General features: G+C 36.3%; 1 protein-coding gene across 2 annotated transcripts in view; it reads left to right on the forward strand.

Annotated features, from left to right (window-relative positions):
* Positions 1-25195, forward strand: part of LOC149788434 (low-density lipoprotein receptor-related protein 2-like) — an 82835-nt gene that overhangs the window by 21458 nt on the left and 36182 nt on the right. For both annotated transcript variants that reach the window (XM_089974426.1, XM_089974425.1), the window contains exons 2-15: positions 2199-2372; positions 2811-3267; positions 3625-3880; positions 4401-4554; positions 4956-5069; positions 6224-6475; positions 8086-8257; positions 9558-9704; positions 10771-10882; positions 12160-12316; positions 13111-13230; positions 20892-21119; positions 21874-22060; positions 22426-22553. In XM_089974426.1, the coding sequence (XP_089830552.1) occupies positions 2199-2372; positions 2811-3267; positions 3625-3880; positions 4401-4554; positions 4956-5069; positions 6224-6475; positions 8086-8257; positions 9558-9704; positions 10771-10882; positions 12160-12316; positions 13111-13230; positions 20892-21119; positions 21874-22060; positions 22426-22553 (2658 nt within the window). The remainder of the gene's footprint in view (positions 1-2198; positions 2373-2810; positions 3268-3624; positions 3881-4400; positions 4555-4955; positions 5070-6223; positions 6476-8085; positions 8258-9557; positions 9705-10770; positions 10883-12159; positions 12317-13110; positions 13231-20891; positions 21120-21873; positions 22061-22425; positions 22554-25195) is intronic.

Raw genomic sequence — 25195 nt, forward strand, 5'->3', positions numbered from 1 at the left:
CACATCCATGAATACCACTTTCATGCTTTTGCCTTAAAAGTAGAGGTAATCGATTTTTAAGTCCCAAGATGTAGCACTAAAGCTGTTTAAGATATTGACAGGAAAGCGTGTATACTGACATATCGTGACTTGGGTGTATTGCATTCCTGTTTAAGATATTGGCAGGAAAGTGTGTATACTGACATATCATGACTTGGGTGTATTGCATTCCTGTTTAAGATATTGACAGGAAAGTGTGTATACTGACATATCGTGACTTGGGTGTATTGCATTCCTGTTTAAGATATTGGCAAGAAAGTGTGGATACTGACATATCATAACTTGGGTGTATTGCATTCCTGTTTAAGATACTAGCAATAAAGTGTGGATACTGACATATCATGACTTGGGTGTATTGCATTCCTGTTTAAGATATTAGCAAGAAAGTGTGGATACTGACATATCATGACTTGGGTGCATTGCATTCCTGTTTAAGATATTGGCAGGAAAGTGTGTATACTGACATATCATGACTTGGGTGTATTGCATTCCTGTTTAAGATATTAGCAAGAAAGTGTGGATACTGACATATCATGACTTGGGTGTATTGCATTCCTGTTTAAGGTATTAGCAAGAAAGTGTGGATACTGACATATCATGACTTGGGTGCATTGCATTCTTGTTTAAGATATTGGCAGGAAAGTGTGGATACTGACATATCATGACTTGGGTGCATTGCATTCCTGGTGCTAAGCCACATCTTAATGTCAAAAAGGATTGTGTTGCATTCCGGATTCTAGAATACATCTAAAAGTCAAGGCAGGATTACTTAGGCAAAGTTTCTTGAAAATTCTCCAACTTTTTCAAAGTTATGATTAGGATAATTGATATTTATAATTTAGTGTGTTTACAACATAGACATTTGTGATTTATTAAAAAAATAGGAAATTATATATATTTTCGGTGAACAATACGCACTACAACTATGTAATTTATATGTTGACAAAACTGCTGTAATAAACAAAGCTAATGACAAAATGAGTTCTGATCCTATTTATTAAACCTTCCCTTGAAATGTTGAAGATCTCCGGAACATTTTTCCCTAAGGCCGACTATAATCCTAAAATAACAAAGAAATATCTTAAAAACGTGAATTATCCGACTTACACGGTAAATTAATCGATTAAACAAAGCAGAATTATATATATATATATATATATATATATATATATATATATATATATATATATATATATATATATAAAGAATACAAATCATATGGCGAATAACAATCCTTTCAAGGTCACTGGATCCAGCAAGGGATCACGTGTGTCAGGGATTGGTTAAAATAAATGTAATAAACTGACAACGAACAGTGCGAAACTAGTGTGCAAAACAGAGAATGTCATTTATCTCATCACACGTAAGATTTTGTAGCCTTAAGTATGTCGGAGAAAATAAAAACTACACAAAAGGATCAACCTTCATAGATCTGATTGGATGACAAAGAAGCTGTACAGAAGCCCGGTCGCAGAACACTTCTCCTCCCCTGGCCACACTTTCAGTGATATAACACTTATTGCAATTGCTCACGACCCCAACTGGAGTCCCCAAACCAGGAAAGAAAAGGAATCTTACTTGATACGCTGCCTTAGAACATTGAAACCAAGCGGTTTAAACCAAGAAGACTAGATAAAGAAAATCATGCACAAATAAAATTATCTTTTGCAGCCGACACATTTTCTTTAAAATAATTCTCTAAATTTGCTTAATAGCCTATGACTACTATCACAATGAAATATCCGGGATATAATATGCGCTTGCATAAATTTTACAATAAATAACAGATGTTGTTATGGCTCATTAATTTCTAGGTCAATACAAGTATTTTCCAGTATCAACAACAAGCTGAAATAAACTAGTTGACACATAATAGAGCTGAATTCCTGTAGAATGAGCAATGTAAATTTTCGCAAACATAACCGTTGTTCTGTTTTATTTGTTGGTCTTGTCTATGTTTAGTATTTGCCTTTGAAAAAGACTCATTAAAGAGTCGAAAGCGCTAAGGATAGCTAGATACTAGTTTCGCACTGTTCGTTTATATATATATATATATATATATATATATATATATATATATATATATATATATATATATATATATATATATATATATATATATTCAGCCTGATTAATTCATATGTCTCCTCCATTTATAGATGCGTATTGCCCAATATATGTTACCAAAGGTAGGGTGGATGCAAACTGCACGAGAACGGCATATGAGACATGTAACTTCACGTGCGATAAAGGCTACATACCGGCAGAGAATGGATTATACAAAGTAACATGTCAATCTGACGGCAATTGGTCGCCGAATCTGGCATGTGTAGGTAGGTATCTACGTTGCGTGTCTTTTGTACACATAAAATTCATCGTGAGGCTAATTTAAAGCAGTGACGCGTTTTGTTTTTTTTTTTTATATGGAAAAGCAGAGTGTAGAAAAGCAAAGAAATTGTACAGAATATTAACGCAAAAGTATAAAAGATAGAGAGTAAGTGCAATATTAGGATGCACTTTTAGAATGTGTTCATGCGAGGTTTTACTTCAAAACTACACATTTACCTTGATATCAATGCATGCCAGAAAAGTCTTCGACTGAAGAGTCTGGTTAGCGATTTTAACTCGAATGGCACCAGACTACCAGACAAAGGAAATAATAGGCATAACATACCTTTTATTAATGTGAGCTTCAAGACTTACTATTTGATATTCAAGAATGCTTTTGTATTATATCATATTTGCGGAATGAGACTGTCATCCTCTTACAGTGACAAACATAGGGTTTGTAGTATCTGTGAATCCCGAGCCGACTTACAACGAGGCCCACCTGTACTCGATCGCCATGATGGAGGATGGTCTGCCCGAGCTCAGCTTGAAGCGCTACCTTGTGTTTAACATCCGTGTGGATTTCCGGAGTGTCGCTGCGGATTACGGGTTGAGACATCTCTATGTGTACGACCATTACACGAATGCCATCTATCGAGATCCTACTTTCACTATCGGTTTGACCGGAGACAATACTTGGTTTGCTTTCCATTTGGGGGTGTCCAGAGATTTCCTAAAACTTACTGTCGATTGGATGAATCACAACATTTACTGGACGGATCCCATGTTCAGATGGATAGTGATGCAGAGGATGGACACTTCTGATATTTCACTTTACAAAGTCATCGTGTACGAGAATGTGGAAGCACCATATGGCATTGCCGTAGATCCCAACTCACAGTGAGTAACTAAGATTATTGACTTTAAAGCAAAATATCCATTCAACAATACAGCGATTATATTATTTACTATTCTATTGAAAATGTTGGCTCGTTTTGTCACAGATCGTTGTATCAAATTAGTACGACTTGCAATGATGTAATAATGGACGAATTGTACATGAAAAGAAAAATAACACAAAAAACAATAAAAAATAAAATAAAAAGAAACCCACAAAAATAACTAACTCTAGCACAGATGCATACATAATTTATGTTCAGACTTATTAGTTTCATTATCCCATTTGAAATGGTTAGAATTTGACACTGGTTCAAAAATTAAAACATTAATATAAAATAGATATATTTCCTTGGCTAGGTATTTGTTTTGGTCAAACATTGGTAGTAGCGGGGCACAGATTCGGCGGTCTAACCTATTGGGTCAAAACACGTCGTCTCTTGTGGACACAAAGCTCCTGAAGCCGGTTGGCATGGCGGTGGATCACGTGACCAAATTCCTGTTCTGGGTAGATGCAGGGAGGGAGACAATAGAGTCATGTGACTATGATGGCTTATACAGGCAATCCCTTAGGCGGTTCCGGGACAGTGAGCTTTACGACATTTCCCTTTTTAAAGTAAGCTTGCTTGTCTCTTGATAATCATAATTTTTATCGGAGTTGTCAGCAAGATATTCAGGATAATTTTCGTGGATATTTTTGAGCACGAAAATTATGCCAGCTGTTTTAATAAAGAATGAACTCATTGGATTTCCTGTATGAAACTTGCGAAATAGTATCGATTATAAACAAGACAGTTGCAACTTCTGATGAAAGCATTGACAATAAAACCATCGAAGTTTGAATATGACAATATATTGAGCCGAGAATCATATTTTGATGAAATTAACTACAATTTGCACTGTTTTCCCTATTATTTTTATGATGATTTCAACCATCTTCTTTGATAGATAATTAAATTATCTGGAAAAATGTATTTGTTCAATGTCTTTCATTTTCGCAATGATTTATGACAGGAGAAAAAAGTGATTAAATTTATCTGCACTATGGTTGTGGTCAAAGTGTGAGGATTAAGAATGAAATAGTGTTGGTTCTAGAAATGTATCACTTCTTAAGTAAAACACACTCACTCTTTCAGAATGTTATGTACGTGACAGATACGAAGTCTGGCATGGTATACTTTCTCGACAAGCGAACTGCTAATAACATTCAATACAGCTTTAACACGACAGGCGAGAAATATTTTGGAGTGGGAGTCTTCAATCCAGAGGGTCAACCAATAGAACCAAAATGTTAGTGTGTCTTTCTATTGTACGGACATACATTGAATATTGATTAGCTTGAAGTATACAAGAGGTCGACATTTTGTTATTTATCCTCGTCAGTGACGCATTATAGTAATACATATATAACCGTACATTTCTCATGTATGTATGTATGTATGTGTATGTATGTATGTATATATATATATATATATATATATATATATATATATATATATATATATATATATATATATATATTATCAGTATCAAACTTACGCTTTGGAAATTCTACACCGATATGGAGAGAGAGAGAGAGAGAGAGAGAGAGAGAGAGAGGGAGAGAGAGGGAGAGAGAGAGAGGAGAGAGAGAGAGAGAGAGAGAGAATCGTAACACCAAATGTCTTCTTTTCCAATGTTCTTTTTTGCAGACTCTTGTTCAGCCAAGGCATGTGACCACATGTGTACTTATGTCAATGATTTACCCATCTGCGTGTGCAAGGAGGGTTTTTTTGTAAGCCCAACAGACGACACAAAATGCATAGGTATAAGAAACTATCTCACTCATCTCGATACATTCTGGCATACAATTAAATCTGATAACGCGTTTCAATTGTGTTGATTTCAGCACGATGTGTTTCTTATATTTCGCTTGGTGCTATGCATTTTAATAACAATCTTTGGCTATATCATTATGCAGTCTCGACCTGGAAATGTCCCTTCAATTTCAGATGTCAGCATCGACCTGGAAATACCTTTCAGTTTTTAAATTTCATCATCGACCTGGAAATACCCTTTCAGTTTTCTAATTTCAGCCTCGACATGGAAACCCCTTAAATTTTCAACTTTCAGCCATGACCTGGTTATATCCCATCAACTTTCAAATTTCAGCCTCCATCTGGAAAAACCGTTACCGTTTTCAAATTTCAGCCTCGACCTGGAAATACCCCTTCGATTTTCAACGTTCAGCCTCAGTCTGGAAATACTCTTTTTCAGTTTTAAAATTGCTAACGGACCAGTGTCAGTATTGATATATACTTCTTACTGCCACGAATATTCATTAAAATTTCTAAATTTCAACGTGAACTTGAGTCATCAATATCAAATTGAAATACTATATTAAAAAATAGCCATATAATATTTGCAAAAACTATATTTATACCATTTGTGCCACCAAGAGATTTCCCACCAACGATATTATCGATAAAGGTTACAAGAATAAATAAATGAACTATTATAACAACTTGCAATACACGGTGGTAGCTAATATAGAAAAAATATTAACATGGGCGATTGAGTTTTTAAGATATTCGTACGTGTTGCAACTGTATTTTACATAGACTGTAGCTCATAGTCTTCCTACTCCAAAAAAAAAACAAAAAAAAACAAAAAAAAAAAAAAACTGAGAATAATGGCTCTTTGTTGTGGCATGGAATACATTCTTTCTTAGATGGAACAATCCTTACCAGAACTGGACCAATATTTCAATCAATAGAGCAATAATTTATTGAATGAAGAAGATGAAGATAATTAAAACTAGTATAGGTAAGACAAGATTTTTCAAGCAACCTGCAAAACATGCTGATATGACTTTTTGGTTACCCATTTATTTCATGGATGGAAAAATGCAAAGTTTAAAGGTATCTTGTTATGCAAATGTGAAAGCTGTCAAGTAAGAGCTTTTTCTTTCCTCGAGCAGAGGACATGGGTGTTAATCACCGGGGACTAGTCTTGTCAGACAACCGTCAGATATGTATCCTTGACATCCGGTCAATAACGTATTTCGGCTACAGTCCCAAATGCATCATCCAGACTAAAGACATTTTGGCCTTCACCATTGACATGTGGGGACGGATATTTTACTTGGCCAACTCCTCCGGACTATTCAATGGGCCCATGTTTAACTTCGGCACGGGGACACTGATGGTGCCAACTGCTGGGAATGTCACAGGTTTGTGGATGCTGTGTGTGGCTTGTCTTTCGTTGTATGGTTTTATAGAATGTTCAAAATAATTTTTGTTTGTTTGTCTGGCAAATATATGTAGGATACGACATGAATGACCTTATTTGGGATGCAACTGTTACCATATATATATATATATATATATATATATATATATATATATATATATATATATATATATATATATATATATGTTCTAGCTTATTTCAAGCACAGTATTCTATAATAATGAGTTTTAGTTATCTTTTTATACATATATTCTATTAAATTTATACTTTTTAATTCAGCGGATTATCTGCATGTTATATATGAGAGATTTAAATAGATACAGAGGATACTTTTCATAAATGTTGAAGATTTCTCATGTTGTGGGTGACACCATAATTTATCATTATGCACGGTTGATTTATTTCAACCTTTGTGTGATACCATGTTGTGTTTCCATACACGGCTAATTTAAGTTTTTCATCCCTGTTCAACTGTGCCAAGATCAGATGGTTGTGTTCATTGAATGGAACAAAACAATAAAGACATGGCAAAATACATTTGCATTTGTAAATAACCCACATGAGTTCAATAGATATTACAGGATGTGTTTACTATTCATACGTCTGCTATTCTTAGACAAACTAACTTAAGTACATCAGGATCGAGGATTTTATTTGTCTTCTTTCTTGCAAGTAGATATAAGCAAGTAAGAAAACAGCAAAACTTTGCATCTGTATTTATAACTGTATGAGGAATTAGTATTTCTGTCTAATGCAATGATTCTTAATAAATATCACTGAACATCTAAAAAGTGAGACATGGTAAGTAAAAAATAAAAATAAAAGCGAAAACTAGACGCCAGCGATTGTAAGCGATCAACCTTCCGTTAGACAGCTGAGTATGCTAACTACGACGGTACTGTCCCGCTTATATTTAGCATAGCTACGACTGTGTGATATCGGGTGAATAACTTGATTTATCTGATCATAATAGAGAGATGTGTATAAAACAAATACGAAAGTTCGTTAATAAACCTTTATTTGCTTGTTTGTACTTACACCAAGAAAACCCCACTGACAGCGATCCTAGACAATTGCTGAATTCGCAAAAAGTCGAATCGTACAGTCATTACGACCATGTATATCACTCGGTTCGTGTATTAGCATAGAAACTTAAAATACAAAAACTTCTTCTTTTTGTCATGAAAATATAATAGCTATCAAGAAATTATCATAAAAGTTGCCAAAACGTAGTCATTTAGTCGCTTGGTCACTTACATTCGCGTTAAAGGACACTTAAAAAGTCATCCCTTTGGATACATTAGCAGAATTTATTTTAGCGAACTTATCACCATTAAGCAGCTTGGTGTTTATATGGAATATTATTTTTGACGGGGTAGCAATAATAATCAAGTCAGGTTAACATTAAGAATCAAGATTAAGAACTTTAAAATGGACGCATGCTTCATGAGACGAGAGTTGAAAATGATTTTACACAGGACATCATTGTATAAATTGCATTGTTTGTTTTTAGGTGGGGTGGGTGGGTGGATATTATATATAATCCAATAATGATTTCAATTATTAATAAAGCCTTTAAATTGCCTTCAGGACTGGATTTTGATTGGATTGACCAGTATCTCTACTGGTCGGAGAACAGACGTGAATCAAACAGTAGTGATGTCGTTATGAGGATGCCACTTTCTGTCACGCCATATGGAGCGAGCATTTTCATGGCCGGCCTTACCAAGCCACGAGATATTGTGGTAACACCTTTAAACCGGTATGTGGTCTGATGCAAGGCATTTAGAATGATTTGAGGAAGGTATTAAAGGACGAACTTTAGCAGTAAATGTTTTTCGTTTTCTGCTTCCCTATCACAGTGTTAAAATTTATTGCACACCATTTTTGCTCCATTGTTTAAAAATTTATATCCATAAAACAAGAGAGTTTCATTGATATTTGTCTCAAACATAATGAATTAGACATCCTTGACATCCGAGAAATGCGGACAGGAGCGGAATTGCTATTTTAAATGCACTCACTAATATAATGGAAACCATGATACTCCAGGTTTAATTTAGCACGTATTTAATATCTGACGTCTGAATCTGCTTCTTAATGTAAAATCCAGTAATTTGTTCGGCTCGTCGAATTTCATTTATATTTTACAATCAGCTCTCATTACGGCGGCTATATCATGAATCTTGTTCTAAAAGAAAAGTTATAGAAATAAATGTGTTCATTCATAAATTTGTTCCTTACAACGGAATATTCGACTTCCGACTCGTACAACAAAGACTTGTCCTTCGCATGTGCCTCTTTCATTTTTAGGATTTTTTCTTTATGCCGGGATTATGCATTGAGATACTATCTAACGAATTTATTTCTAGTGGAAAAAAGAGATTTACATGTAATAGAATATGTAAGAAATTGAAAAAGCAAAGATTAAAACATCAAAAAAACAAAAATTAATAAAGTTAGGATATATTAATTATGAAATGTAGATTTATGTTACTGACTCATTGTTTCATTTATAAATACTGGTTTGACATCCATAAAAGAACGACTGTAACTATTCTAAATTACTGGCGTGACGTTAAAATAACTGGATATGAGTATTGTCGTTTTAACGAGAGTTGCTTGTCTATTGTCGGACAAGTCACTATGTAACACGCATCCAGGCATCACTCGAAATTGAATAGTCATTCGTGTATTCAGGTGTTCCAAATATTTTTGTGCCTCAGTATTTATTCAAGACATGGACAATAATCTTTCTTTAGACACGTATTAGTCAGGATTCTGTGAAGACTCTCGTACATTAACCGTCCATGGGACGAAGAGACACTTTACATAATTTATACTATGCATGATACATTAAAAAGAACATAATCTGTATATTAAATAGCCTATATAGTGAACACTGGCGGAATGACCTCGTTCTCCCTTTGTGTACATATATCAAAGACGAAAGGTAAAAGAAAATACAGCTTAAGATGGAGGCACAAACTCCCGTCGCAATTTATTTTTTTTCTTATATTTGGATTTATTATTTTTCTACTTTGTCAATCACTCATTTACAGGAAGGTCTTTTGGATATCAGGTTCGGTCGACAAAAGGATAGAAATGGCAAACTTCGACAATCTTCCTTTCAATAGATCTCTGACAATTATTGATCATACCCAGGTGAAAAATCCGAAGTCATTGACATTTGATCCGGACAAGCAAAGGTAAGGCTGGAATTTAGGTCTGATTTGTAGCAATTTATGTTGAAAGCTTGTATCTTTCTCGTTATTCAGACGCATTTTGCTAGTCTGCCATGATTAACCATCCACAACCGATTGCTCATAAATTCAAGACATAGTTTTAATAGTATCTGTCACAGGTATTCCAATTAATGTGAATTTTATATCTTTGACGATTCTTGTACTGTATCCTTAATACACTTAAATACTGATAAAATATTAACATTTCTTTTACAATACTAATTTCTCCCGAGCAACACCGCGTGTTAGGAATGTTTCAGTCTCTCTCTCGGAAATCTGTCCTTGCGAATCTGTTTCCAACTTAATATATAATCCAAATTTTGGACAGCTTTCGTTCTCTCAGCTCGTAACCTTCTGGAACGGAACTGAGCGTCTCACAAATATAAACAAAAAGCTCCCTACAACCTTTCTTTAAATATTCAGTCTCTATAACTACCAGAATAACTACTAATTTACCTCACATTTATATATACAAGTAGCAGATTACTTGTTTTGTATCAGCTGAAGTTGTTTTGTCATACATAGCAGTCTAAGAAGCAAAGTAGTACTCGCGTATAGATAAAATTAGATGCATTTCCAAATTAACGATATATATATATATATATATATATATATATATATATATATATATATATATATATATATATATATATATATCCCATGGCGCAACTTCATGTATATGTAATATCTGCAATTAGTAACATTATTGGATGTAATAGCTGCAGTCTCTAACGCTAATGGATATAATAGCTGCGATCTGTAGCCTTATTGTATATAATAGGTGCAATATGTAGCATTATGGGATGTAATAGCTGAAGTCTGTAGCGTTATTTGACATAATAGCTGCGATCTGTAGCGTTATTGGATGTAATAACTGTAATATGTAGCATTATGGGATGTAATAACTGCGATCTGTATCGTTATTGGATATAATAGGTGTAATCTGTATCATTACTGGAAATAAGAGCTGAAATTTGTAGCTTATACACGTTCTTTTTTTATAAATGATAATTTACCTTTTCCATTGCAGGTTGTACTGGATTGACTCTGGCTCCATTTACAGCGCTAACATGGATGGTACATATGTGACACGATTGCTTGGCACCACTAAAGATGTCATGGACCTTGTCTTCGTATACAAGGTAACATAATGAAGAATTCAGATCATCAACTTTGGTCTGGGAAAGGTGGTAACAGTAGTATCAAGAGCATGTGCAATAGTTGGAGCAGTAATAATCATAGCGAAACCATCATTGTTTGCGGGTTTTTACGCAATTTTTCAGCACACGGTGGGCTATGTATTTATATGGCGGCCAGTATAACTGTTGGAGGAAGAATGTGGGAAAACTCCAATGAGAACTACCAACCCATGGGAAGCTATTGGCTAGTTTTCTCACATACCCACACTGGCTGAGCCCGAGGCTCGAATATACACTTGATAGAGGTGAGATTGCACTAATCGGTAAAGGCAAGAGGTTTAGACCATTCGTCTCCCTCCCTCCCTCTTAGTGGATTGGGCTGGAACCAGATGTAATGAAATTTTCTGTCTGGTTGAATTTTATAACCACTGTCTCCGATATATCGTGCAGATTCAAGTATCAAAATGGAGTTTTCTTGCCTAGATATATCGTGTAGATTTAAAAATCAAAGAGTTTTGATATTACGATATATCGTCTAGACTCAAACATCAAAAGAGTTTTGAGATTACGATATATCGCGTAGACTCAAACATCAAAGAGTTTTGATATTACGATATATCATGTAGACCCAAACATCACAAGAGTTTGGATGCTACTTTAAGAACGTGGCACTGCTGACAGAATTAGAAAATAGTACACGAACTAGTTCCTACCTCCGACCTGTGCTATCAAATTGAGCTCGAAGCAACCGGAACGTTTCCTAGAATAAGTTTTCGTACAGTTAACTGGACAATTGGAGTTAATTGTGCCCTAGAAACGTTTAAAATACAAGAGCTTTGGAAGTTGGGGCCTTGTCCCATGGGGTTTCACTGGGAATAGCGTTCCACAGACCCCACAACTATTTATGTTCAAGAAAATGACACTAAGCAGCATTTCTCTATTCGTCCATGTCATATGCAATCGATTGTTATTAACATAAATAAACTTACCAATGAAAAATAAAACTCGAATCTGAGTTTCATACCGTTGAGGATATCACATGGTATAATTTGGTCAAACTGTTTCTTAACTTGTGAAATAGATATATTCCATTTGGTTAGTTTCACAGATTTTTGTCAAAATGCTTCTTTATTTGCTTAAAGTTTGGTGCTAAAATGTTGCGATCATGATGCTTTCTTTTCGTTTTGGCAGCATGTTTAGAGGAAACATTTAATATTGGAAGAACATAAATTATCATCTACAAGTAGTGAAGATACCAAATATCTATACTTTCATTTCAGGGTCACGCATTATGGTCAGAAAACAAGATGTATTATTCCACGATAAGGTCTAACGAGATTTCTTCTAAGACACTGATAACCTCGGGTACAGTATATCAAATGGGTGTCATCACAGGCTTGAAGGCATTTGAGCAGTCGCTGCAGCCAAAAGAAATAGGTAACGTCAGGATATCAGTACGAGTCAGGAAAAGAGGTTTTATCAAAACATTTGTCTCTTTCATGATTTTCATGCAGTTTTGTTGAACGTGAACGAACGAGAACGGACATTTTGCAACTTTCGAAGAGCGAAGCTAGAAAATTAAACAAGTTTTAAGCACGATAAATTGCATTAAAGTATAATAATATTTTTTTATTTACACCATCGTTACCAGTTTTTACATTTGGCAATCGCTGGATTTTAGCGTAAGTTGATATTTTCCATGCAACTTAACAGTGACTATCATGAAAATCAAAAATAAAATATGACAGTCGAGTAAAATAATACATTGCAGCATATGAACATCGGATGTTCAATTGCTATTAAATATCACCAGGATACAATCATTAGTTTTATTAATTCTTTTGATGAAATACCGAAACAGCCCTATATCAACATAGAAAAGCAGATGTAATGCGTTTATCATGCCAAAACGCAACAACGATAATGTGACTGGACGCCATTTTATTATGGCTTCTTATGATGTAGTAACTATTTAACTCGTAGTTTGAATGACAATTAAAAAAATCTCTCAGTGTAGCTATAGACTTTTCTCAGTATTTGAATCGAAATGTGTCATACATTGTTCGTAAAATGATTTGATCTCGGAAAACTAAACTTAGATATCATCATCTGCGTTTCAAGTTAATTAAATATTTTTGATGCATAATTCTTATATTTTATTATTTTAAATATTTTATTTATTTTGTTCATCGTTTGACTACTTATTTGGACTTTCTGTCACCCTTTGATAGGTCCCTGTGACGTGTTTAATGGCGGCTGTGAACACCTATGTATACCCAGCAGTTTAAATCGCATCTGCAAGTGTATGTTCGGATACACCCTGACAGTTGATGGAAAAAACTGTACTACTAGTAAGTCAACGAAATGCACTTGTCGTTTACTTCAGTGTCGCAGGTGTATTAGTATACCATGGGATTTCTAGACAGTTTCGCACTTAAAATGTTTTTGCATATGAGCGAAACATTTGTCGAAGTACGAAATATGCAAAGCATGATTTAATATTTATGGGATCCAGTTACTGCATATAACTTACTATTCAGGATAAAAATGTCTTACACGATCGAGCTCATGTTTGAAACATCTGATGTGATCAACTTACTTTATGTAACGGACTGTACATGACTGAAACATCTGATCGGATGCACTTGCTTTATTTAGGTTTTTCTGTGCATGATTAAGAATACTGACGGGATCCAGTTGATTTGTATAACTTAGTTGGTATGAATAACACAAAAAAACATGATCCAGATGCCAAATACCATTTACTGTGCATGGCTGAAACTTGTTACGTAATACAGCTCTTGTGCATAACATACCATGCATGATTGAAACTTCTGACGTAATACAGCTCTTGTGCATAACATACCATGCATGATTGAAACTTCTGACGTAATACAGCTCTTGTGCATAACATACCATGCATGATTGAAACTTCTGACGTAATACAGCTCTTGCGCATGACATACCAGGCATGATTGAAACTACTTACGTAATAAAGATCTTGTGCATTACATACCATAATGAGGGAAACTTCTGACGTAATACAGCTCTTGTGCATAACATACCATGCATGAGAAAAACGTCTGACATAATACAGCTCTTGTGCATAACATACCATGCATGAGGGAAACTACTTACGTAATACAGCTCTTGTGCATAACATACCATGTATGATTGGAACTTCTGACGTAATACAGCTCTTGTGCATAACATACCATGTATGATTGAAACTACTTACGTAATACAGCTCTTGTGCATAACACACGATGCATGATTGAAACCACTTACGTAATACAGCTCTTGTGCATAACATACCATGCATGAGGGAAACTTCTGACGTAGTACAGCTCTTGTGCATTACATGCCATGATGAGGGAAACTTCTAACTAGATTTAGCTGCTTTCTGTTACTTGGTGTGCACGATAAAACGTCTGGTGGAATCCATTTGCTTTAGAACTTCTGACGGGATTAAACTGTTATGTATAACTTACCACGCGGGATTAAAACTTCCGGCAGAATCTAATTCCTTTGTTTAACTTACTACTCACAGTTAAGAGTTCTAACCAGGCCTAATTCCTTTATTCAATGTACTGTGCATACGGGTAAACTATTTTTAATAGAATCTAGTTTCTTTACGTTATGTACAGTGCATGATTAAAACTTCTAACCAATGCTTAATTTAAATTGCTAAATGTGATTAAATCTTCCAAAAGGATCCACCCCTGATGCATATCATCAGTGCAGGATTGAAAGTTTTGACGGGATCCAGTTACTGTATATAACTGATTGTGCAGTTGCTCTACATATATTTTCCAATATTACATTATTTTCGTATGTTTCTTTTTGTCGTTTTCTAAAGAAACTGCTGACTCTTTGATGAAATACAAGAGGATTATCAGCATCTAAGGCACATTTGAAACACACACACACACACACACACACACACACACACACACACACACTTCTTTTTTAAATTCGTTACCCAGTCGTAATACCTTAGGATAACTGCTACCACCTATCAAATCAAGCCCTCCCAGATATTACATTTTGCAAAAGGGAGCTAAAATATGTCTGCAGACCTATGTGGTGGTCAGGTATTTTGATTTATATTTAGGTATAAGATCTAAATAATACCTCAGTTGCTATATACACTCGTGTCAAAAAGCACATTCTCGTCACTGGGAACAAGGTAAAAGCCAGAATCCACGTGGAAGATATACCACAGCAATAGAGTTTTCCACTTCTAAGGAGAATTTACTCCATCTATATTTCCGAATTTTTCTATTTCTATCACGACAAAGCTCAGCCTTTAGAAGTTGCTAACACCTTTGTCATCGTCATACATTCAGGTATTTGCACGGGGAGTCTAAAAAATTTCACATTCAATTCGAGCACTAATTATTTCATACGTGCAAGTCTGAAGCGCTTATAAAACTTCTATATATGTGTAATTCCATTACGAACGGGTACATATCGGCGAGTTTCTACTCCAAGGCATTTCGATAGGTTTACTGGCCTCTTTTCCCCTAAAAGTATTTCCTCGGAATATATATTGTCGCAGCTACTGTTTTCGCCTTCACAATGGTGCCTCAGTCACCTTTTCTGTGAAGGTTTCTTGTATGTATTGTAGACACGCGTGTACATTTCTTTATTTTTTCCATTTGGGTCTGACAAGTACTGGTCCGCGCTCAATACATAATTGATTCGGTCGCATCCTGTGCTTTCGTGTTTATCATTCCATCATATTTAACCAGCACGTAGTCTCTCGAACGGTTAGCCTATGCGACTTCGCGAGTTAGGTTTAGGGTACATTATTCATATTTGTGCATTTCTTTATGCTCTTAGGAAACAGTTTATATTTGTATAATTCCCTCCTTTCTGGTACATACAAGTGAGTTTCATTTACCACATTATCCTCATTATTGGAACATCATGCTTCAATGATTCAACCTCTTCAGATCATCCTTGAACTTACCTACATTTAGCATTGTTTTGAAATTGTCTGCTATCAATTATTTCCAGGTAATCTTCATTTGGTATAGATCTGCGCCCACACGATATTCAAACATTATGTGCAGGTCCACAAGGTTATAACCCCTCCCGCGTGCATGCAGTATTGTCATTATATTTCACCCGTGTGCTTCATTGCTTTATTAGACTGTCTGTTATCAATGTCTGGGCAAAACTTTTCATGCTTTAGCTCTAAACGGACATTGTATTCCAAAGACAGGTGCGGGGCTATATTTTATACGTTTTGTTCTATTTTGTCTTACAGATACTGACCCTGGGCAAAGCACAAACAACACAGTTTAGAATGAAGATGTCACCAGTCTGTATGCTGACTTTTCCCTCTTTTTGGGGACAATACAGATCATTCGAATTGCCCTTTATCCACGAAGCACGGGGCATTAACACGCTCACAATCAGATCAGGCACCCTAGTCACCATAATATGATTTACATGTTTGGAGCTCGCTCTACCTTGCCTTCTCGGGGTCCGACGTGATCCATATAACGGAAGATAGAAGGATAGAGCTAACAAACAGTCGAGTTCGTTCTCATTACATACGGATAGCTTACATGGATCACATATATAATAACCCGTCCCAACTGACGATCATAACGATATCCTCCTCACACGGGAAACATATTTCCGTTGAGACCGGTCAATGCCATATACTAGGGAGTCACATCTATATTACGGGCTCAACAACAGCCCGGCATCCAGTACGTCGAACCCGACTTTTGAAGACGTGCAGGAAGAAATTTAACTCATATCACATCCAGACACCTTCTCGGCACGATGTCACGAATATTCCCTCACGCTACAACTGTTATTGCTTTGCAATTTCTCTACACTGCCACTAGAAGAACCCTTTTACTCAGAATCTGTCTTGAAGTCACCGCTTTTCTCATTCAGGGCTTTCTATGAATTTAGTGAGGTGTGACAGACCTCGTCACTCTTTGCCAGTTGAGTATCAAACATTATATAGGACCTTAGTCTCACCTCACACAACCAAGATGATGTTGCTTGTTTGCCAGTACCGTCATGTTTTCTACATTATCCGATAGCATGGGAAGATTGAGCATTCCGAGCCACCGTTGAGGATGTTTTCCGACCCCGGAGCTTTGTTCTCCACCGCCCACTCCATCACCAACATACACTAGAGTTCCACCATCTGTTGATCTTTCGACGGACCGGAATAATCCGACTTCATTTACTCTGAAAGTCTGGGAGAGTTACAGAAATTCTGACCCGCCTTCATCATAAGTTTGTTGGCGGCTATACCTCGCCCCCACCAGTCTTTCATTCGGGACCTCAGCAGTTGACAGCGATATCGCCACTTTGGGGATGACACAGCCACACTCCGTACATATTGATCGGATGACCTTTGTTGACACTCGGCCGTTAGTGAGCAATATCGTTGTTGTGACTACTTTATTGAACTTTTGTTTTCTATGGCTATCATCCAACAGACGCAATATTGATTATCTTCTCCTACTCCGAATACCTCAAGGTATGCACGAGAGTCAGTCTAAAATATGATTCAGTTGCTGAGCAGAGCCGCTTACCACACTTTGGATAATGCCGTAACTTCATTTGCAAGTTTAATTGGCGGAACTCGACTCAGTGCCTTCTGTCTGCACTTTTCGGATGAACCACTATAAGGCCAAGCTAAGAGAACACCCTTTTACCTCTAACCCTCTGTTTAATGTTACGATGAAGTCTGCAAACACGCAATCAAGGAGACTTATTTTCATCCCTTCCACAACTACAACGTCGATACAGGGATAGCACGGCAAATCAACAAAAGGACCCAAGGGTCACTCATAGGACAGGAGCCTCTGAAAGCCGCCAATAGAAAGTCACAGTTCTTTCGTTGGTTCCGCACATTTTCTTGTTCCCAAAGTCAAAAGAATCTCTTCGTCTGGTCATTGGTCTAAGCGCCCTCAATCCATTCATCCACGCCCCTTGGATCCCACTGGTAAAACCCAAGCGCATTTTGAACGTCATCCATTTACACCCAACTGAAGCATAATCTGGGAATTTGTGGCAGCCTAACTTGGTTCATGGCTTATATTTAACTACACGTCCAACCGCTCTAGATTATACCTATACCAATGCAAATACGGAAGGCTGGAGACCCCGCCTGCTACCATCCTTTCGGGAAGGGCATCTTCATATCGGTAATCCTGGAGAGGACGGTGAGCGCCTTTCACCGTTTGCAGGAATATTTGAATGGCAAAGGAGTTTTCATTCTGTATGACAACTCTACAGTGATGACTTATCTCAAACGACAAGGTGGAACCCATTGTTACATTGGTGATTTATCTCCAACAACAAGGAGGAACCCAGTTCCAAGGCCTTTGCGTCACAGTGTGGGATTTTCAGAAGTGGTGTTGTCATCAACAATGCCATATACATGTTAACCGAATCCTCTACCGTCTCAACGTACTGGCCGACTCTTTGTCACGGCATAAGCAACTGGTACAGAAGGAATGGTCTCTCCATCCTACGGTTCTCTCTCAAATCTGTACCCCATGGACCGATGGTGGCCCTGTTTGCAAGGTGAAATGACATTCTCGCATCATTTGTGTTTCCTCTCTCTGTCCGAAATGTTTGGACAGTCGACGTCGTATCGTTGATTTGCATCAACCTGAACACACAAACGGACCATCCAATATCTCTGATTCCAAAATACATAAAACAAATGTCGCCTCATCCTCATCGCACCATTCTGATGGGAATTGTGGATCAACGATCTTATCAATCTTGCATTGGAAACACCGCGCAAAATCTAGGTTTTCCTTTATCTACTCAAACAACCAGGACGACAATTGTTTCATCCTTGTCCGGAGCTCCCGAACCTACACGTATGGATCATATCAAACAGGTCCTCAGACTTAAACAAATGTTGCAGCCAGTCGTGGATAAAATAACTCAGACACGACCTACCTCCGCTCTGAAATCATATGAAGGCAAATTGCAAATTTTCACCCAGTGAAGAGCAAACGAACATATCTTTCCTCTACAGCTATCTATACAGTAGATGGCTAATTTCCTCATCGGCTCATCGAAGAGACACAGTAAGTACCACGTAAGATCGAAGGTTACCGCTCCACGGTCATAATGAGAGAGGGATATCGGACAATGTCAGGACTTATCCGGCCCTCCCGACAACTGTGTATAATGGCCAAAAGAAACAACCATTAGTTCTATGCCCAAAACGGAACGTAACTTGTATATTAATTTGGTTTGGAAAATACACATTTCGAACTATTTTTAAGGGCATCTCTGACACTAAATTTCTTACAAGACCTGCTTCCTGATGGCGTTAGCGATGGAAGGTAGAATTTGCGAAATACATGACCTCTCAGCAGATCAGACTTACATCCAAGAAGGTCCAGATTTACTCATGACGGCACTCTATTTCATCAAGACCCGTCTCCCTTCTACGGGTAACCAAACTTTTGTTATGAAACCTCTGTCTCATCTCGACACATCAACTGAAGGCCATACACAAGACCCATCCAATGTTTCATGTGGTATCTTAATAGAAGAAAGCCGTTGCGTCGAGGGAGATCACGCCTCTTTCTACTTCTTATTAAAGGACGGGAGGATCTAGCAGAACATATTATCTTGTCCTGAATTAAGGGGGTATTAGTTCAGCATAGGGAATTATCCCCATTTCAAAAGAACTTATTACGCACTTCAGCCCACGAGTTTTGAGAAGCTGCCACCAAACTAAGATCAGATCGGAACGTTTCGGTAACTGATATAATTCAGGCTGTGATATTGAGATCGGAGTCCACATTTTCTAGCTTTAATTTCCGAGATCTTTCTTCCCTGGTGGCCCACTTTTATCTGGTATGATCTATATCCACTGCTCAGCAGGTCACTCTTCCAGAATTATTGATAGCTTCTTAACACGCGGCTTCATGACTTCCACTGGATATGTTGGTGGGTGGAGGGGGAATGTTTCCATTTTAAGCCTCGTCCCGATAGATTAAACCCCATCCAGTCCGGTTACATAGAAGCTGTTTCACATACCTTGGGGAACCGGATATGGTATCTCCGGGGTAGTGGGACGTACCTCCCTTAACCTATTACCTATTCTTCTAAGGTATTATGATTCGGTAACGTATTTGAAGAATAAACCAATTTTTCCAAGTAAAATATTTTTCTTTGAGAATACTTACCTAATCATAATACACATACACCCTCCTAGCCTCCTCGTAGTTACATCCATAGACATAGACGCCCTCTGCTCCATTAGTAACTGACATATTTTCAGGCTTTGCCGCCAAGTCTTATACCATGGGAAGACCACTCTGCCTGACAGCAAAATAGGTCGGCAGACAACCTTTAGCTCCCTTTAGCGGTATTACTGTAGTATTTGCGAGTTAGTAGTAGTTCTCCTTAGGTAATATGACATCGGCAAGTATTCTTAAAGAAACATATTTTACAAGCAAAAATAAGTTGCTACACTTATGTGGGACACATAAGCCACTTTGTACAGTTTCCTCTAAGATACATATGCATCAGTAAAGTTTCAGTGTTATTAGCACTGTTAATTTCATTGTGCGCATGTTTTTTCCAAGCATGTTAAATCTCCAATTGTTGTCCTCAAATTGATATCGTTCGACATCTTTCTCGTTGTTTGGATGACGGAAGCAAAGTTTTCATTCAGCATTTAACATGTATCAGTAATCAAAATATGGTCTTAATATTTTTGCGTTTCCAAAAACTGTTTTCTTGTCTTTTAGAAAAATTGTGAAGCCTACTACTCTTGTTTGAGGAATTTATTTACTCTTTCTCATTGAAGAACGGACTGCGATGTTTATTATTTTGAAACAATAACTTAATTTTTTTCTAGAATTTCCTCATTCTGTCTAAAATCACCATATCAGTTGAATCAAAGGCAAGATGGTGTACAAATATTGTATTGAGAACAACTGTGTAAAATGTAGTGAAAATGGAGATCTGATCCACTGTTATTATTTATTATCAGGGCCTAGAGAGGATAATTTTGCGCTGGTTACCGATGTCACTCATAATGTCATCTATCAAGTAGAATTTGCGTCACAGGACGTCCATGCCATTGACACCATTGACACAGAGGGCCTTACAGGATTAGCCTACGACTTAAAGAACAAACAGGTTATATGGGGTACTGGCGATGGTTCCGTGAATGCTATCTTTCTAAATGGCTCGTTCGAAAGCAAGAGATTTTCTGCAGGTTTGTATTTTTCGAATGAATGTTATGTGATAGTGAAAAGTTCTATGTTTGTGATTAATATACGAAGAAAAGAAAATAAATCCAAATAGGTTTACATATTTTGTCACTATATATTATCATATCAATATTTATATATTTGGTAAGTATTGACTTGAAAGTATACTTGTAACATCCGTGTTCCACAAGGTAATTTTCCACATATACATATGATCATATTTAATTGTCGTCAACGTCAATGTCTTAGAAGTTATAAAACTGTCGAAGTATAAGATTGAACTCAGGCTTAGTACTTTGAATACCAATACCTGGTTATTTTAGGGTTTACATTAGTGTAATGCATTGGATCATTTCAAAACACGGCAATCTTTATTTCTGTGCAAATGTTTGAAATTATGGATTCTTAAAGAATTTCAAATGTTAAAATTCGAATCTGAGTTCATTGTTTGTTTTCAAAAAGTTGCATAACTTCTTGGCTAAGTCATTTGGTCATGATGCCTTTAATTGTATTTTCAATGCCCGAAAGGTTTATACCGGTTCATGTATGTATGTATGCATGTGTGTATATGTGTATGTGTGTGTGTGTATGTATGTTTGGATGGATGCATGTGTGTGAGGTATAGGATTCAATCCTTCCCTGTCTCTCCAAGTTTACTGCACTACTTATGCTGATGTGTTTTGAAAATCGGGCGCCTCTTTTGTTTACTGTGAAGAAAAAAAAACGATCATTCGTTTTGATATTTTTGTGTCTTAAAAGCTCAGCTGTACGAACCGAAAGTGCAGCGAATTGCGATAGATCTCTCAACCCTGAATATTTACTTCACCGGAAAGGGATCCATCCCATATTCGAGTATTATCGGTGTGATCTCACCTACTGGACATTACGCCAAGATCATAACAGGACTGAGGGATCCGAGCGGGATAGCTCTTTACCCCAGTCAAGGGTACATATCTTATTTACTTGAACTTAGATCATAAAACGATAGAAAAAATAATATCGTATAAAACGGGCGTCTTTTTTGCGTGGACTTAATTGGTACTAAATATATGACAAGAACGTATTTATTATATTATCATATTGAACCAACTAAAAGAACAAATTTAAATTGATAGCAAATTTAATTTTAGCACTCGAAATTGTTTTTAAAGTTTGTAATCAAGGATTTTTGTATTGTTATTTTATAAATATTCGTTGCGGAATCACACGAACTTAGTCAATCTAAAGTTGACTTAAGTTCAGGTTAGAAAGGAATCTTCATGCCTTGACCTACATGTAAGCTCATGTCCTCTCCACTAAATTTCTTACTAGGCTGATGTTCTGGACAGAGAAGGGGACACTTCCGCACATTGGCAGGGCCAGTATGAATGGGGATAATATCCAGTTCATCATCAAGTCTGAAATAAATCAGCCCACCGGCATTACAATTGACTACAGCGGTAAATGGAACTATCTAGAGCAACAATCTCTATTTGACAGATTTAGAGTATCCTTTTAGTGTGTTGTGTAGCTCTTTGACGAAATAAATACATACTTATTTAAAGAAACCACAAAACTGATTATGATCAAATTATAGCAAAATCCCCCGGTCTGCAAACACCAGTTTTAAAAGACACGTTTTCTTTGATAACGTATCTTTGATGTATCGCAAGTCCATTCTCAGCAAAGTATTTATTATGAAGGAATACTAGCCCCGCTGATTGTAATAAAGTATTTAATGGAAAAGAAGTAGCAATTTCTGCAGTCACTCGTTTGGACGACACACATACCTTTGTTCTTCTTTTTTGTTGGCAAAATGCATGGTCAGTCTCTTTTGTGATGTATTTAAAAGGAAGACAGCTTCAGCTCTTTGTTAGGGATATTTCTGATGGAAAGCAGGTAACACGATAACTATGTATGAAGGAAACACGTGTTCTACGTACTGCACTAAACGGTTTTGAGGGGGCAACTGTCCAACTGCTTGCAAGAAACAATTTTAAGGTGCACGGTTCTGCAATATAAGAGTTGGAAGTGACGCAGGTATTACTCTCTGCAGTTACTAATTTTGAAGTTATACAGATCCATTTTCTTGCAATAACTTACCAGAACGAACACGTGTCCCACTTTCTGCAACACATTATTTTGTATGAGCAATGTCCAACTTACTAAAGTAAGATATCTGTGTAAGAAAAAATTCTCACTCTGTAAAATAGCTCATCTTAATGGAACATGGATCCCACTCTCTGCAATAAAATATTTCGAAGGAATACAGGTACTTGTGATTCTACTCAATACCATCATTAAAATAAAATATATATCACTTTTCACAGTTCATATTTTAAACGGGAAAATCCTTTGCGATAATATTGTATTTACCTTTAAGAAGTACAGTCCCAATAACTATAGTAGCGTATCTTGAACAACCACAGGATGTTAATCGATTTGGAAGAAAAATAATATTCCATAAGGGATAATTGTTCAGCTCTCTAAGAGCCGTCTATAAAATAACTTATCTTTCATAAAAATAATTTCCACTCCGCAAGAACAATTCTTGATGGAACACAGGTCCCCACTCTCTGCAATAACTGACCTGGATAGAACACATGTCAATCCAACTATAATAACTTATCTTAAAGAAACGCAAGTTCCACTTTCCGCATTAACCTATTTTGAAGGAAAGCAAGTCACATTCCCCAAAACAAGTTTTATTAAATGAACATAAGCCCCTATCAGTGCATCAACACCTGATAAATGAAGGCAAATCATACCTCTTACAGAAAAGTACTTTGAAGATGCACGAGTTTTACTCTCAGCAACAGCATACCCACAAGTAACATTCCTTGCAACAATTCATATATAATTAATGGCATACCTTTACGAATCATTGGTCTTTAAGTAAGTAAAAGAAAACGAGCGAAAACAGCAAGTATTGTAATATTCAGCAAATAATTAATTTCCCCTGAATACAAGTAAAATTTAAGAAACAAATTTATAGTATTTTGAATTAAATCCCAAATAGTACTAAACGTTCTATCACATGTCCAGAATTATAGAGCATTCTGAATGAATTCCAGCGGTGCTCCATATATATTCTAATATTGATTGTGCTGATCTGCTAGTAGTCTCGAATTTGCTAATGTTTAAAAAGTTGTGATATATAACAATGACATAATCCCAAAAATTCATTGTATGAATTAATTATAATATCAAAATAATTATTTAGTCCGAACGTATTCTTAATGAGCACTTTGTAAATCCAGGGAATAATTTATATAAAAACTCTCAAATATTAGCTGAAACAGAACTAAAATTGATTACTCTAAACACTAATGTTGAAAAAGGAATGATGAATTTTTGTTCATTTCTCCTTTATATAAATTCTTAATACAGTAACAGAACCAGGATGGGGGTTATTTTCCAATTAAATTAATTTCCCGAATAGTCTAAGTTGTAAACAAGGCCTGTTCTCTTGCTAAAAATTAGCAAAGAACCCGGAAAACAGCATATACACCATAATTCTCAAGGAAAACACCAACGTACAAAATTCAAACTCATGTAAACATGTTTACCACCACTAATACTGATCGCAATATATAATCTAAAATCACAGAGAAATATTAGCTATATAATATGTTGCTTACTAACTGTCAGGTAGGCCCTAAACTCAATTACTGATCAAGGTCAGTCACACAATATAGATATACAGAATATATATTTATGCAGGTAAGCCAACACATATTACAAATTATACAAAAAAATACTATTTGAAGAAACTAGATGTAAACATGTGGCTGTATTCTGCGAAAACTGAATTTGAAGAGACATCACTTTTCGCTAGAGCCGAATTGATGGGAAAAACGTCTCGCTCTCATTAGTAACTTATTTAAAAGGAGTAAAGGTTCACTAGTTGCAACAACTTATCTTGAAGGGACATATGTCCCTCTCCCTTACATAGGGTATCTAGAAGGAACAAAGTCTTTGCAATAAGTTGTTCAGAAGGAACACAGGTCAAATCTCTGCATTAATATATCTCGAAAGAAGGGTAATCTCACTGTCCGAGAAGGAAACAAGAACTTCCAATCTTTGCAATAAACTATCCTGA

This window comes from Sinohyriopsis cumingii, chromosome 11, assembly GCF_028554795.1.
Source record: "Sinohyriopsis cumingii isolate HCF-2022 chromosome 11, ASM2855479v2, whole genome shotgun sequence".
NCBI lineage: Eukaryota > Metazoa > Mollusca > Bivalvia > Unionida > Unionidae > Sinohyriopsis > Sinohyriopsis cumingii.